Source organism: Ramularia collo-cygni (genome assembly GCF_900074925.1).
Source record: "Ramularia collo-cygni strain URUG2 genome assembly, contig: RCC_scaffold16, whole genome shotgun sequence".
Lineage (NCBI taxonomy): Eukaryota > Fungi > Ascomycota > Dothideomycetes > Mycosphaerellales > Mycosphaerellaceae > Ramularia > Ramularia collo-cygni.
The window spans coordinates 339368-356528 of record NW_019716270.1 but is presented as its reverse complement, the minus strand read 5'-3'; the positions used below and the strand labels follow the sequence as shown (position 1 = coordinate 356528).

At 49.7% G+C, this 17161-nt stretch overlaps 4 protein-coding genes; 2 read left to right on the top strand and 2 right to left on the bottom strand.

Moving 5' to 3' along the window:
* Positions 1–2791: 2791 nt before the first annotated feature.
* RCC_09014 (uncharacterized protein) lies at positions 2792–3273 on the top strand (the record flags this gene model as incomplete). XM_023774259.1 has 2 exons in its annotated part: positions 2792–3077; positions 3140–3273. 2 exons carry the CDS (start codon positions 2792–2794, stop codon positions 3271–3273), a joined length of 420 nt encoding a protein of 139 aa, XP_023630027.1.
* A 1673-nt stretch (positions 3274–4946) lies between these two features.
* On the top strand, positions 4947–5748 carry RCC_09013 (uncharacterized protein; the record flags this gene model as incomplete). XM_023774258.1 has 5 exons in its annotated part: positions 4947–5055; positions 5108–5201; positions 5252–5367; positions 5422–5486; positions 5542–5748. The coding sequence occupies 5 exons, from the start codon at positions 4947–4949 to the stop codon at positions 5746–5748; spliced, it is 591 nt and encodes a 196-aa protein (XP_023630026.1).
* A 723-nt stretch (positions 5749–6471) lies between these two features.
* RCC_09012 (related to 3-oxoacyl-[acyl-carrier-protein] reductase) lies at positions 6472–7290 on the bottom strand (the record flags this gene model as incomplete). XM_023774257.1 has 2 exons in its annotated part: positions 6472–6679; positions 6743–7290. The coding sequence occupies 2 exons, from the start codon at positions 7288–7290 to the stop codon at positions 6472–6474; spliced, it is 756 nt and encodes a 251-aa protein (XP_023630025.1).
* Positions 7291–7609: 319 nt separating this feature from the next.
* Positions 7610–8125, bottom strand: RCC_09011 (uncharacterized protein; the record flags this gene model as incomplete). The annotated part of the gene is made up of 1 exon (XM_023774256.1): positions 7610–8125. One exon carries the CDS (start codon positions 8123–8125, stop codon positions 7610–7612), a length of 516 nt encoding a protein of 171 aa, XP_023630024.1.
* Positions 8126–17161: the final 9036 nt, after the last annotated feature.

The following is a 17161-nucleotide window of genomic DNA, read 5'->3' as shown; positions in this document are numbered from 1 at the left end:
GAGGCCTCGCTCTCTACAGGCTCGATGATTTGAAGCCCGTTAGAATCCTTGCTATTAGCAGAGTGGCCGTTACTCAATTGAGAGTGCAGTTTAGGTCGCTGCTCTTGCTGATAATTCCTCATATCGACAGCTCTGAATTTTGATCCACAAAATGCTTGGCCTTCGCGTGTTCCAGCCCATCATGTGAGATATCATGGGGAGATCACTTCGCGGAGATGCAGGTCAATACAGTTCCTCGCAGTACCATTGAAAGTTTGCGCAGCTGTAGCTTTGCTTAGCAAGAAAAAGCGGTGAGGTCTGACCTAACACATGCAGCAGCCTTGTGCACCGGAAGATATCGCGTTGCCGGCGGACCGTGGGCTACAATTCCTGGCTTTCGACAGCCTTTGGGAARACAAAGCAACTTCCGATGCAAAAGCTGCCATGTGAACGCCATTGTATATCCTTGCACAACCGGAGTTCCCGAGCATCGCCGGTCCTGTTCCATGTTTCACATGCCACAGCTGCAGCCCAACTCCACGATCCGAGAGGCACTTTTCTGCGCGTTGGTGTGATAGCTCGGTGGTTCTGTTTTGCTTGTCAGACTCAAAGACCGTTCGCTCTATCAATGCTTTGGCAATATATTGTACCAATCTTTACTATAGAGTCCTACTCGAAGTTGTTYCTGCTCTGCAAGTATKCGGGATCCGAAGTTGAACATTCTATACGAGCATCTCGACACGCAACAAGTTCCTTCATGCTTTACAAGATTTCCTGCCGCCGTCAGTCTCGATGCACGGAATGTGGRGAGTGCATTGGCTCAAATCGCCAATGAAGCATCATTAGAAGGCTCACGAGAGAGACGTCGCGCCTTGACGAGACACTCCAATCCATATGGCAACGCCTTCGCTGTGTGTCACTGCACGGCTAATTTCGACAGACTGATTCTCCTCGCGAGTATCGTGGAGGTCATGTGGATTCATGACGACGTTACGGAAGAGCTCGAACATGAGGAAGTGAGTGTACTGTCTAAATCCTCCACTTGTCGCTAATCCAACCATAGGCCTGCAAAGAGCATGCAATACTTGGAGAGGTACTTCGATTGGACATTGAGCCTTCTCAGGTCTCATCCGAGAATATTCGGCAGAGTTCCTTGGCCGCAGTCCTTCAACAAGGTATTCAGATAGATCGTGCTCAAGCCCCCAAGATGATCGAGACCCTGAAGATCTACCTGGACTCGTTCGATAGCCGCGACGACGACTTCGATAACATGAGTGATTACACTGCTTACCGCATATCGAATTGTGGTTACTGGTGTGTAGAGCCACGCCCGACTCCTCGTTTCTGTGCTAACAACTTTCGACAGGATCTCATCATACTTCATAAGATGGGGTATGGGCATCGTCCTGAGCGATGAAGACTACGACTCCATTCGAGAATTCGACTGGACGATGGGAAATATCCTTGGACTGACCAACGACTACTTCAGCTGGAATGTGGAAAAGAATCAGCCCACGGACCGGATTAGGAATGCTGTAAGAGTGCTTATGAAGGAACATGGAGTTTCCTCTGAAATGGCACAGACGATGCTGCTTGGTGTGATAGTGGAGGAGGAATCAAAGGCTGCAAGACTGAAKCAGCAGCGTCTATTGCTGCCAATTTCGGAGGAAGTGCTTCGATATATCGAGGCGATTGAGTTGTACGTTGGAGGAAGCTGTTATTGGCATTCCACTGCGCCGAGATATCAGATCTTTGAATAGACATAGGCCAGGGCAATATTAAGCCAAAGCCGTCCTGTGTTAGCATTCGCTTCAGCACTGCACTTGGACTATGTAGATCTAGATCTCAGTATGCATGCCCTGGTTCCAGATTGGAGCCTTCAAAACGACCTCTCTGTGCATTTCAGATTGTCAGACGATCGCGTGGACTTCATCGTCAGTCGCGGTGAAACGGTGTTTGTATTGCATACTTCCTGCATATAGGAGTCCGGAGCTTGGACATCAGCTTAGTGGCTACAGCATTCTGGAGCAGTCATATCTTGAGCTGGAGCTTGCTATAGGTACATGTGGCCATTGAAATCGAACCGATGCCGTATGACTATTGTAACCGCCAGTGCAATGCCCAAACACAGTACAAGTTTCCCCCTTCGCTCAAAGCTACTCGATGCAACACATCATTGCGACRAGTGTGCATCCGTCGGAGCTGCTCTGCAGCATATGTACTTCACATTGTACTATTTCCCCGGACCGGACGGACGATCACTGGATAATCGATGGCCGGTTTTTTACCAATCGGTGATTATCATGCGTGTCAAAGTTTCTAGTAATCCACTAGAAGATGCTGAGCTATGGATTGGCGAAGCTCTGTTGTTCTAAAGAACCGGTACGATCCACCTTGACCTAGACCTCGAAGGGCCTATAACCATATACCGATGAATCCGGTGCCTCAATCATAGTCTGCRGCTACAACGTACGTACAAGGTAGGGCCACAAACCGCTCAACGAGCTCGTCTCTGGAGTTCCGACCGAGCAGACGGATGCTGCACATGAGCTGCACACCGCGTTTTCAATCTGGATTCTGTCGACGGTAATGCAAGCCTTTGTAGCTGTATCTCGGGGTCCCAAAGGCATTCCGTGAGTCATTCAGACATCGAGATTGTCTGGCTCACACCCTCARTCGATGTATATATATACAGGAGTAGGCCTGACTCTGTTCCCAGATCATTTTAGAACCTCAGTAGAATATCATCACCATCATCATATCATCTCAAACCATCCGAATAGAAATCACTCCATCACACACAACGACAATCATGGCCCCCTCTCAACAAGAAATTACCGCCATCTTCCAGAAGATTGGCCCAAAGGGAGGCAACTTCATGGACCACGCCGACGCGGATGTGAAGCTAGAGGTGATGGGTCACGACCACCAGTCTAAGAGTAGCCACGAAAGCCACAAATCGATGGCCGAGGAGTTCTTTGGACAGTTTGACTTTGTGGATTGGGACACCATCGAGATCAAAGTCCGTCAGGTTATTGGAGGTGATAGCTCTCCGTGGGCATCGGTTGAACTTATCTCTACTGGCAAGTCCAAGAAAGGTGAGGTTGAGTGCTGTTGGATGAATTTAAGAGGTGTGATGAGAGATACTGACCATGCAAAGGCGAGCCTATCAACCACGAGTTTGTTTTCATCACCCACTTTAACAAAGCTGGTCACATTGACGAGATCCGAGCCTATCTCGATTCTGGCCACTTGGATGAGCACCATACCTCTCACAAGGGCTGCAGCAAGTGATGTGTTATCCAAGAGGGAGGCTTTGGGAGAAATGTGTGGACGGGGAAGAGATGTACCAGTTCAGAAGGACCTCAAAGTCCAAGGCAAAGTCCAAGGCATTCGTGGAGATCGCAATAACCACAGGACCTTGAGATACTTCCGTGTCACTCTTTAAGCATTAGCATAAATGAGACCCCGAATAAGAATCAGAGACGCCATCAAACCGGGACCAAAGTTGTTGCCATCAACGAACGTCATGACTCGTGAAAGTTGGTGGCAGCGTTGTGGCCACGCTATCGGTGTATTCCCTGATCTGTAGCTGTAGATGAATCAGGAACCAGCAACATGGGATGTTCTGATGAGAAGCATGTCATGCCTTGATGGAAGAGAAATGACCAAAGGAGCCCTTCGAGAGTGTGACTTGTGGTAAAAATCGATGGAGACGCCCAGTGTGGACTTCTCCGTACACAGCACTTGCGCAGGGGATCAAATACCCATAAGCTTTGGCTTTCGGTCGTTGTCGTGCTGTCCTACTTCGATCTTGAAACTGCACGCCCGACATAATAGGGGTACTACGTTCATGCGTGGAGGTGGACGACAGACAGCGGATTGTGATGTGCAGTGATGATCCCACACAAGCGGGCRAAGTGATCGCCTGTAATCGAAAGAGGCAAAAGAGGCTGACCGCACTCATCTTCGATGAAGATTCGGACTGGCAAGCCACACGTGCTGCTCTGGCTTGTCATTCGTCGGGGAGATGGAATGCTACAGTCCAGGACACATTTCCGGCACGAGCGAACGAACTGGACGGAGCATACTTTCTATGCCTGGATGGTCTGTCAGCATACTCACAGGTATTGTAGCTCCACCTTTACGCACCGCTCAGATTATCTCAGTGGCGCATGAGGCTTGCATGTTCCGAGTTGTGATCTACCAAGTGTAGTACAGAAGTTGGCAGTAGCGTACGCCTGGATTATATGCACCTATCAGGTCGCTCTCCCTCCACAAGAGGTCGACTAGTTTGTGGTATGTGTGTCCGGAAATGAATAATGTCGTGCTACGAGCATGGCTCGTCGATCTTTTGGAGGTGCCAAGCAGAGTCTATCCTAGGATCTGCGGTACGTCGGTTCCAGTATACACTCAAACGCCTCTTTACTATCACAATCAGAATGTTTAGGATGAAGAGTCGCCTTGAAGTGGCGAGATGGAAATCTTGTAGCTACATGATCCGCATCTCACAACGGGCCATTCTACAGTCTGGACTTTTGGTTCAAAACCGAGTTGTCTGGAACTTGCACAATGGATGTGACTCTCATGACGGGTATCGATGTGTCAACACTTTTTATGGCTTGGAAGTCACCTACTTGTGGATACCAAGACCCTCCGGGGTACCGGAGAGTATAGCCATCGCTGCCACGCAACAAGCATCGTACAAAATTAGGGTAGTGCAGCTGATATAGTCTTCCTTTACTAGATCAAGACACGGTGCGATCCCTCTTCGAGCACGAGAAAAGTGATCTCGATCTTGTCTAGCAGTCACAAGCTGTTTCTCCACGCCGTAGGAGGCGCTCTCTCTCACCGCAAGTTGCTCCCACTGTTATTGGTGACAGAGTGTAGGTAAATACGATGCATAAAGGCCTTTGACATGTCATCCTCAACTCTCCCTTTCCAATTAATACTATTCTCTGATCACTATGTTATTTAAATCATTCTTCACCGTTGCGGCAGCTGCTGTATCCCTGGCCTCGGCGGAAACGTGTACTACCCAGAAACGTATCGAAGGTTCACGCCAGGTTGCCGTCGGTAGGAAAGCATCGATGTTGTCTTCGTTTAGATGCTGACAACCATTATTCAGCCTACAACGCCGTCGGACTGGGTGCATCTGCTGAAGAGTTCCAGCTTGTTCCGTGGGGCAGCCCAGACAGTGCAGGCTCTTGCCTCGTTACCATGTAGGAATCTCGTCTCCCGCATTATCGACTTTGCTGATTGTGTTGAAAAGCATCCCAAACGGCCTCGGATGTGGAATTCCCGTAGCAACGACCGGCGCTGGAACAACTCAGTTTGCTATTGAGACTCGTCAAGTCTTTAACAAGCTGGAAATCACCGAAATCATTCGTAAGTTTTTGGAGAACGATTCCTCTTTACAGCCATCGCTTATCGTTGCTACAGCCTTCAGTAACGGGACCGTCCTGCTGAGTGTCGATATCCGTCTCGGGCTACGTGAGATACTCCCGGTTAGCCATACTCTATTAATGTCGTTTTTGTGAAAAACACTGATGGACAGTTCAGCTCCCGGCCACCTTCCACGCCTGGGTCTACATGGATTTCAACGTCGACTGCCGCATTTACTCTGCACGAGCCTACGCCGACGTTCCCACCTCTATCCTCACTTTCATTACTGCTCAGCAGATCAACATACCAAACGGAGGTCTCTACCCCATCTGTAGCAACCTTCCGGTGGGTGGTCAGAAGCGTGCGATCAATTTCGAGGCTTAAGAGGGAACGACCTGGTCATCGCTGGAATGTATTCTCCAAGCCGATAAATGGCTACCGAGTGTTTRTAATGGAATGAGGTGGAATGAATTATGTGAGCACTAGGATGTGGACGGGGAGCCGCGAAGTCTTAGAACTCACAATGGAGTGTTCTGTACGCTACGTGGCATTCACATCTAGAGKTGTTTGGGGGCTCAGACCAAGGGATGCGGAGCTAGCTAAACTCGTTAACCGGTGTACCGGTGTTGACTAATTTGGCTAGCTAGCTCTGCAKCTAAGGCCCAAAAGCTACGTTGTATACGTGCGCTATCTACGTGAACAGAGTGAACAAGTCCATAAGGGACGGTAGGCAGGTAAAACTAATGCGTAGGCTACCGAGGGGTAAGAGAATACAGAGCTAAGTTCGGTAACTTAGGAGGTATTCGGTTACATCCTCGACGCACAGACCTTTGTCCATGTAAGCCAATCACTTAAGGAGAGCGAGATGTATGGGCATTGAGGCTCCCACGGGCCAAGTTGGAGGACGGGTGACCACTGAAATGGCCACGAATTGCTGTACTATGCTTTAAGAAGTTTGTTCACTGTACACTCGAAGTTTAACAGGGTATTGTTAAGCACATGTAAGTTTCAAAGAGCGTGGATTGGTAAAATACCGCGAAGATATTTTGCTTCCAGTTTATTTGCTGCTCACTATGGACCTCTCGACGTTCAAGTTCTGAACTATAATTATGCCGCAGCACCGCCGTCGACGCTCAAAATCGAGCCGGTGATGAAGGAAGCATGATCACCAAGTAGGAAAGCTATCGTCTTCGCTACCTCTTCAGGTTCGCCTTTTCTCTTGAGAGGAAGGCTTGAATATGTAGATGTCGTGGTRGAAGACGTAGCAGACGATCCTCCTAGGAGTGAATCAAGCATAGGTGTCTGAATAGGGCCCCTGATTGAAGTATTTTGTGGTTAGCAAAGCGGTTCAAACATCCACTGCTATTGCATCACTTACGGTGCAACGGCATTCACTCGGATCCCTCTTCCACCGACCTCCTTCGCTACAGTCTTGGTCAAACCTACGACGCCATGCTTCGAGCAAGCATAGGCGCCAATTCCTGGACGACCCATGATGCCTGCAAGAGAGGCGGCATTGACAATGCTCCCGCCGCTGTTCATCACCCGGATCTGTGCTCGAACGCAGTACATTACCCCTGTGAGGTTGACAGCAATGATTCTGTCCCACGTTGCATCCTCAAGATCCATGAGATCGGTAAAACCCAGCTCGATGCCTGCAATGTTTGCGGCACAGTCCAACGCTCCAAACCTTTTGACGGTCGCGGCAACCCAGTCATTTACCGCAGAGCTCGAAGTAACATCCATGACGGTTCCCATCACCTCAACATCTTGCGCCTTCAGTTCGTCGATCAGATTGTTCAGAGCCTTCTTTTGGACATCCGCGATCGACAGTTTTGCTCCCTCGGATGCGAGAAATCTTGCAAGAGCCAGTGCAATTCCCGAAGCAGCGCCCGTGATGGCGACGACCTTTCCCGTGAATGACATGATGGCGCGATGTCTTGTGAGAAGTTCGAAATCCTACACTGACAAGATGTCGAGCTGAAAGCGGGGGGTACAGCTCGAGTGTATACATGTAGCTAGCTCGATGTGCATTACATAGCCGTGTCTTTGGACGGTGGAGATTGTCAGTGAAGCGTTGTTGCGGGGAAGTCAAGTGTGTACTCGGAGTGGCGGAACTCCTCTAAAGGCGAATACAGTCCTTTCATATGATCAAAGCGGCGAGGACTCTGCGAACCTGTTCGTGAGATAGCTGCTTGCCGTCCCGAGGTCGTCTCGCTTGCATGTTCGGCTTGATCCAGCTCCACTACGCAGCTCCATTCTCTTTTTGTAACTCTCTAATAACAGCATCGTGGTAGCCCTCAATACCCGCAGTCTTCATACACACAGCAAGCAAATCGTCTGGGATTGAAGTCCCACGCGGGAGGTCAATCGTAAGTGTGCGACGGAAAAGGCATCCTTGCACTCTCTTGCCATCGACATCAATCTCTGACCTCTCCAAATGATAGGCGATCTCAGTTATGCCATCGTGACCGTTGCTACAAGATTTATCCGTTGCTCCGATTCCGTTCGTCTGCAGGAAGACCCACTTCATAGGTTTGATGGCTGTCTTGAGATTCCACTTGGAGTAATATATATTGTCGCCCAAGCGAACCGTCTCGACCCATTCTTCGCCCGGCTGGATCGGGATGTTAAGGTCCTGTTGCATGCCTGCGCTTCCTTTGTATGTCTTTGGCCAGTTGTGAGGGTTGGTAATAAAATCGTACACCTGTTCCGGCGTAAAAGGAATAAATGACGTCGACGTCGCGGTACAGACACCCATTGTGTGATCGAGTACACAATCGAAGATTGTTATTGGATGCAGATTGGGTGGGAGGTGTTGAGCTATGGGTACCAGGTCTGATGCGTGGATTGAAGCTTCACCATTAGGATGTTGTTGAATATCTGAATGGACTGTCGTCTTCATGTATGTGAGTTCTTCTTTCATATGACGTAGACACCGTTGAGTAGTCTTGCTCGGTAGTATTCGGTTTTGCCGAAAAGCGTAATTGTATCATTGTCGGATGTGTCTTCCGAAGAGGGAGGAACATTCCGTTGCTAAGCTTTGAGCGATCTCGAGACCAATTCAAAGCCGGATTATGTATAATCCGGATTATCGCTATACCGTCTATTTCTGCTTTGAATGGTCTTTCCCGCCGACTTGTTATAGCATTCAGTCGCTTTCGAGACGAAATCATACTCCGCTTCGAAGCAGGAAAGACATGCTGTTCTCGTGTTTACATCTCCTTTCGCTGTTCGAATCTCGCTGGTACCCGAAATCGTTAACGCAGTTAACAAGCGTTGTGAGACTAGACATCCATTTCACCCTCGACTTACTAATGGCACTAAACCAGTGCACGCCGCGAACAAGGTAATCATGCCTCGCTATTTATGTGATAATGACTCTGACTGCCCCAACCCGATAACATCAACCTCAACATGTTCTCCTCCCCCCACTGGGCCTACCGTCGCCACCATGATCTGATCATCTCATTTTGTTTCCACAATCTCTCTTGCTTCAAGTTCCCTCTTTTCTTGAGAGTCGAAGCATTGTCCCGACATGAAAGTTCTCGTCAATCGTGAGAGCTATGCTCGACACAATGCCACCTGGGGAGGGCTGCATGCATGTATCTGGCAAATGCTATCTGTCAGCATACCACCTCCGACTGTGAGCAACCATACCAGCCACGACGGCACCTCTATCAGCTCCTCCGCTCAAGATCATCCCAAACACCGTCGACTCGAATTGAAGACGACAGGTCTTCAATAGGTGCATACTTTGTCCGCCAATACAGTTCAAACGGCAATCGACTGCTCGCTCTGCCCTGTCAAGGTACCAGACCATGACCGGTAGGAACTTTCCGATACCGTCGGTATGTCTTCCTCGGCCGAGATACGTTTCATTCCAAAGCGATGGAGCCTCCTTCTCTCTGGCTTTGGAAGAGTTAGGTTTGAATTTCTCAAATTTGCTCTGAGGCATGATTCAAGATGATATGCACAGAGGTTGCATCACACCGACTCGAAGCACACAGAACCACTGACGTTGCACTTTGCACCGCAGATCTGGAATAATCATACATTTCTGGACAATCCCAAAACGGCCTGCTCAGCACCACTTGCAGAATTCCAAACTCGATTCCCTGAATTCACTAGCAAAGTCGTTCAAAGTCCAATGTTGACTTTCCCAGACATCCGAGAAGTGTTTTGCAAACTACACTGGTCGTTGTCTACGCAGCAGATGGACAAAGCTCCAAGTAATCATCGAGTAGCTCGTGGATCTTTCTGTGGCACTCTTGGAGCAGCAAACCACAGGCCCAGCCGCTTGTTCATTCTTGCTTTGCCAAGCATGTAGTGACGGCAAGCCGGTTGAGATGTACCTGAAGAGTAGCACATCCGGGAAGAGATGCCGCCATTGTTCAAACGAAGAATCACATCAATTGACCCATCGCCGACAAGCTTTTTCGTCAACCATTAATCACTAYGATGCCGTCCGGTCCTTTTCTGACTCGAGGTATTCCTGTAGACGGCACAAATCATCCACCTTCTCGACAAGGCCATCTGTCCACCAGCAGGAGCAGGGAAATGTGTGCAGGGAATGGCGTGCAGGACAGCAAGGCACAGACACCAAGAGCAAGGAGGTGATGCCCGAAGTTGAACTCGACGACATGATCATAAGATCTATTAAGGCATGCGAGAACGCAAGCCGATCTCAGCGAGCATTCGGCATTGCAGCGAAAGTGTGGAAACCATCGGCAAGACACATGCTAATCCTCCAACCAAACAGCACAGTGGCAGATCAGGGCTCTGAATCAACCTGTTCTACCCAAGCCTGGTACGTCGACTTGGTCTCTGCGGCCGGCCCACTGCAGGACACAACTGGCGAGATGGCTGCAATGCGGGAGTGATCGCTGGATCTCTGGACGGCAATCCAACATCATGGCTGAGTGTAATCGCTCTGCAAGCACACTGTTCCGGACAAAGTCTGTATGAAGTACGATCGTAACGCGACGAGGACTCAAGGTCGCATTCGAGATTACGGGCCGTTGACTTCCTCCCAGGACAGCGGCTTTCGCGAAAATCTGGAAATTCCACTCGGGCCACGACAAGATCCAACATCTGAACGCTCTGCAAAATGTGACACCAACTCGTTCGTCTTTACGAGAATCCAAGACTGCTCTACAGGCGAGGGTTGGACATCGACATCTGTGGATCGAGCGAAGCTGCAAAAGCTGAAGGAAGCAATGGACTTACAGATACTGCATTGCATCCTGGCTTTGATGCAAGCTATCGGTGGCAAGCAAGCATGTTAAAGCTACACAACACAATTGCAACACCTGCAATTCACCTTCTCGTCCTGATACCCGGATACCATCGCATATCGCGAGTCTGACCGAGATCGTCACATATATCCCGGCGGCGTGGATCTCTGCCTGGGCTGCAAGATGTTCCCGCGGTCTTTCGAGGGTACGATTAGTAGTAGCAGTCTTCATGCTCTCAAAGGGATGCTCCGTGCAGTCAAAGTCGACATCATGGTCGAATGTTCGAATCGGCAATGCGACTACATATTTGGCATCGAATCTGGGCAGATACACCCAATGCCTGATCCTCGCTAGCAACTCGTCTTAGAACCGAATCGCTCTGGCTACATCATACTCTGTCATGCGACAGAAGAAGACATGCCCGACATGTCGTCTTCACGCTTGCGCATCTCCGGCCATTCGACGCGTGAGTCTCCAAAACACACAGATCTCGTCAACGCAGTCGATGAGCGATTTGAGATCATATCACTGTCGACTTACTGGTAGCACACCCCTGGTGTAATTGCTCTGACACTCACCCCGTTCGACCACGCCTCACCCATCCTCAACAATGCCTTCCGCAATGGAACCCCATGGAGAGGGGACCCGCGACCCCAACGCAACGCGGGTCCAAATTCAAACGTTCATTGACAAGAATAGGGACGGATCTTCCCCCAACGTCACTCGTTGGCTCCGCAAAGTTCACTCTAAGCTGCAGCGACAATTCACCAATCGAAAGGTACCCCTGGGCGAATTTCTCTCCCTGGTGGATGTCCACATTAATGGGAATGCCGCGGACTGTGCCTTCGGATCACTTGTCTTGGGACGTTACGGCGGACGGCCGCTGGATGCGTCAGGTTTGGCGCTCCCCAGCCTGCGAGCCTTGAGACAGATCCCTTGTACAGATCTGCAAGAACTGTATCACCGGCCATTGAAACTGCTACTCAAGTGCGGAGGAACCGATCCTGCCGAGACACAAACACTGAGCGGGACAGAGAACTCTCTTCTCTCAATAGCCGTGAAAGCTTTCTGTGGCGCCTTGGCCGTGCTACACAGGGGTCGTCGACACCTTGTTATCCGAATCCACAGCCTGGAGACCTGTTTTCATACAGCACCCGATGGGAACGGACCCTGTACGCCACGACATCGCAGTGGAGGACACGCACCTGATGGGAAAGGATGGGTTTCACACCCGACAACTGTGGCACTGGATAGCGAGGCTGCTACACTCAAGATGGGCTTCCAGTTCTACCTGGACGTCGACAAACTTTTTGCCTTTCCTCGACAACCTCACTCCGGCCGACGACTTGCACAGCTCGAGCTTCGTCTTTGCTTTCTACAACCTGCAACTACACGGACACACGTGCTTATGAGGTACTCGAACGATTGAACAGACGAAGCCTTTCGGGATGCTCCTGGAAATCCGCCTACCCCCTTTTGGATCTTTGCTGGCCAGTGTCGCGAATTGGCCTTGACCCGATCGCCCATACTGCCAGCGAAACTCATACTGCCAGCGTCCCCATAGCGCCACACCATGATAGGACGCAATTAAAACGTGCGGATTACCATGGTGTAGGCTGCTGGCGTTCGGAAACCTCTATCAATGACTGCATGCTTTTGACTGAGAGCAACAGCTGCGACATTCTTTGGCGCCGAGATGAGATCTTCAACCCTCCAAATGTCTACTGTCATGGAGGCTTGTTGGGTCGATTTTTGGAGGAGAGCCAGCGTACAAGGTCTTTCAAGGCCACAGCAGCTAGCATTCCCAGCGAGGTGCAAGAATATGCCGAGATGAATGCGACTTGAGATTGTCTGCYGTGCTGCGTTGTATTGCATTGCGTTGGAGATCCCAACAACCTTTTCATTCGATGTCTCCCGGCGAACTCGATGCGTCGACTTCTCAACAATGCTTAATCCGACCTAAAATATCTTGGAATCCGCAGCATCAAGTCAAACCGATGCCATACAGTCCTACGATTTACACAGCGCACAGCACTGATCATGACATTGCTGCACAGTGGCCTGCGCAACGCCAAGCAAGAACTTCCCATTCACATAGGAGCTCCTGGGCGAAGCTATGCCGGTCTTCTTTTTGACGGCAACGAGAATGCGTTTAAAGAACACGAATCTCATCTCCATTCGGGTCTGGAGCTGCTCATGGCATATTTCTTCCGTGGCACTCTCCTCCAATTTGCTGCAGTTCCCCTTTTTTTTTTCTTCCAAAGAAACGAGTCGTTCCGCAATGTTCGCCACCCCTGGCTCAACAAAATTTCATCTCCGGCATTCACCGGTCGCGGTTCCGGGCATTCACACAAGATACACGCCGCCGTAAACCGCCTTCGAATGTGACGGCAGTCTGCCTCGTTGTCATTCGCACTTTCATCTGTGTAAATCTTTACTGCCAGGATGTTCACTAGACAGTGAAGATACCCGCATCATCTCTAGATACTCATCTTTCTCGTCGTCTTTGGACGCAGTCGCACCTCGATTCAAGGCGAAGAAAGTTGTCAGGACAAAGAGCATCACCCACTGGTCAGGCCGAACGAAGCCGGGTTGCAATGTTTTCTCACCGACAATCAAGTCAACGCACGCCTGGAGCTTTGGATTCGACGCCATCTCTTTTTCTTTGTTCTTCTTGCTGGAGACACCGACTTACGAAGAATCACCAGTATATCCGATTTCAACAGCCTTGCACAATCAATAATACCAAGCGCTTTACCAACTCTCGGCCCTGACATGCCTGAGCCCATTTACWAACGATACGCTGCTTTGTAACCTCATCGCTGCTGTACGCGTAGGCGGCAACTACAGTGCTAACCCACGGTTCTCGTAGTTTAACATCTGCGACCTCTTTACAGGACCCAGAGCGAAATTGAACAGTTATTTGCACCTCCCCGCGATTCATCCACAGCCCTTTCAACGTACCACACCAGAACCACGACAGTCTCGAGCAAGTGACGACATGTCAAGAGGCACAAGGTGTAATTAGAGCGCGAAATACTGTCAAAGACCATCAACCTTCTGCGAGCGACATCCTGGGCAAGGCCATGCCGGTTTTCTCCACACCTGCACGTCACGGATACGTTTCTGGGATACTTAACGCTTAKCGTACTGCCGACGACGAGCGTCTGCGAAATGTTGTCGAGCATCCCTGCTGGATGGTTGAGTATAACTAATTCCTTTCAGGTTATACTCACTCCTTTCAGGACAATTTGTTTGCGCCAGACGTCTCCCGTGATTCTACAACTCCTTGAGGTGCAGATTCAAATCAAACATGCAAGTCCCACGAATGACCGAGTCTCTGGGCGAAGCCATGCCGGTTTGATTCTTGCAAGCATGCTCTGCAAGCACACACTCATTCCCCGACGCACATTCAGCACCCGAATATTGAGCCCACTCGCACTGTAACCAAGTAATCAGTTTTGCCAGCTGGAAATACTCGGATGTATAGAGGCACTGCGGCTGGTGCCTCGTCCGGAAATCCGCATATCGCCTCCCCACCCGTGTCTCTGGGCGAAGCCATGCTGGGTTAGATTCTGCGCTCCGCTCTGCAGGATGAAGCACAAGCATGACAAGCTATCAATCCTTCATTCAGATGGAGAGATTCCTGCACCATGAGACTGCCCATTGCCGCCACGTCTTGMACTCATTCCTCTGGGCGAAGCCATGCCGGTTTGAATCTTGCACAAAGCTACCGCCAGGGCAAGTGACACCACACTGTCCAAAATCAAATGCATCGAGACACAGGTGAGTCTTGCAAGATGTTTCCGCCAGTTCGGGCACCGTCAGGTTGACTTTTCGATACGAATGGATCCGGACCTAAAGATGCATATGCAACACGATCTCCAGACATGCGCGATGCGCTCTCCTCTTCGTGGAAGCATGCTGAGTTAGACCACACCCGGGACGGATTCTTTGTCGTTGCATATTCTTGAAGTGAACAAATTCCCAGCTCTCGTGCGAAGCCAGGGAATAATGACTTGTCAAATCCCCCAGTCGTCCTCCTGGGCGAAGCTATGCCGGTTCTTTTTTTGTTCCCAAAAGGCCCGCTCTGCCTCCAGCAGCTTATATTGAAACCCTGCTTTCAGCTTTCCGAKTATTCCAGTAAATGGTGACTTGGATGTGCCCGTGGCGGTCACACGCATCTCTGAGGGAGCTCCGAATGATCACCCTCAAGGTGGAAGCGGGGTGAGTGATCGGACGAAGATTAGATTCCAATATCGTGCTGCTAGGAGCATTTCGGTTCAATAAATAAAGGCTGCACTGCACGACGGTGACCTTCTTATGTGATGGAAGGAAATGATAAATTCTGGGAGGGTTGTTGAGAGTATCTGTTAGACCTGACAGAACGAGTATGTGGGCGAAGCCATGCCAATTCTTCGTGTTCTGTTCARATTTCTTGACAGCGCTACGTTCCAAATGTTAATCGTAGGCTACGAGGCTCGTAACAATGTTTGGCCTGGAAGTGCTGCTGCTGACGCTCACGCACAAACTCTCCACGGTTCTGATCGTCGAATTTTCGATTTTGAAAGGCCATTATTGTGAGCTACAGAGGAGAAGAGCTGCCAGGGATTTCATCAATGAACATGTACATATGAGAGTCCAATCTGTGTCGGTCACACGCCGTTCAAAAATGCTTTGCTTTTCAAGTCCATCTGCTCATTTCTCGAGATTTTGAACTTCATGTGACGTTGCAGCAAGCTGTGACCAACCTGACAAGCTGGGAGTCATCTCAGACGATGAGCGCATGTGCAGCTTTGTTCCCTTCACATATTGGGTCGTTCTGAACACGAAAATATAGAGGTGTCGAGCTCCGTCGTCGAAATTTCGAATTTCAAGCTCGCTTTCCTCGTCATCTTAACAATGCAGAAAATCGCAGATGCTTCTTGGATATGATATGGATGTGAAGAAGCTTTGCATCGCTTTGAGAGAGCTGTAAAGGCAGTTCCATTTTGCAGTGGGACGGGAAAGGAAATAAATATCGAAGCATACCAGGAAAGGTTGTCCCCCGGACAGAGATGATTTTGAATCCGTGACGATACGCCTGTTTCATGTGGGCGCTCGGACCTTGTCTAGAGGGCCCGTGTTTCAATTTCGAAACTCGATTCATTCTGCGAATTTACGAACCTGTAGGCCAATTCTTGCACGCATCTTAGCGGTTGCAATGCTGATATTTGCACTCATATAATCTGACATGCGGTTGCGGCTGTTGTAATCTTAACAGAGCGTTTGGCACAGATTTTTGATTTGAAATATTTTTTGCTCAGCGTACTTCTAGTGACGGTCGTGGGATCTTCCCGTCTAGATACATTATGAAGATGAGTAGCAAGGCTTTGGGCTTGCTGTAGCGACCAGAATCGAGGTGGGAAATCCGAAATCTCGCTGCATCCACGAATTTTCGAACTGTAAGAGATGTTGYTTAAGGGCAGCAGGACTGCAAGCGCGCTACCATTCAAATGACACTCTCATCTCATGTTGTTCCAATTATCATCAGCTCTGCTAGCTATTTGATGATGTTTTCAATCTGGTGCTGAAATCATCGCCCGAGTTTTCGATTTTCAAGGCCATTTCCCAGAGCCGCCAACAGACTTTGTGCATCCTGCTTTATTTTGTTGGTTCACAAGCCTTCCGTCTGAAGAAAATCAATTCCACAGCTCGTTTGCAGCATGCAAATCCATGGAGAGTAATTCTCTGGTCTCCGAAGCATGGAAAACATACTCCAGTCAGCCATAAGCTAAACCTAAAACGGCAACATCTAGACAGAGAAGGCCCTGGGTCGCGCCTTCCTCTGTCCGTTTCCGGCAAGTCCTCTAGACAAGCCAGCATCGCACCTGCCTTCATACCTATACTCTGCATTCTAAGCAGTCGCGGCGCATCCTCGCACCTTCCTAGCCATTCCCCAGCCGCTGGGAATCCTGTCAGAGCAGAACAATTCCCCTTGCCCTTCCGTTCTGCCAGAACATTAAATAGGTCATGGTCTACCTGCTGCCTGGTTGACCAGGCGCTGCTGCCATTTTTCAAGCCACGAATCGCCGTCAAATTTTGAAAACGATGCGGACGGTGGAAATTCTCCAGTCAGAATGCTTCCAATGATGGTCTAGACAGTGGACCGTGCAGAATTATGTGTAGAGCAGCCTCAGTATCATTCTCGGGTCGTTTCTTTAGAGGGTCGTGGGGGATTTCACGTTTGAAATTCGAAAGTAAGGCGAGTAATGAAGTTTGAACATCGAGGAAGGTTTAGCACCGAGGAGGCTCCCGACAACTGTCTAGACAGCACACCACAAAGATCCCTGCGCAAAACGACTCGACTGTTAATCTCAGGTCCTCTCCATGGACGGTCGTGGGGGATTTCACGTTTGAAATTCGAGGATGAGAGAAGATGCTTCCGATTTCTTCCCTAAAATCACACCGTACAAAGCACATTGCAACGCGGCTTCTGTATTTTTCCCAAGCCTTTCCAATGAGTATTCATGGGGGGTTCTTCGTTCAAAGTTCGTCGGTTTCCGAAAAGTTCGTCCAAT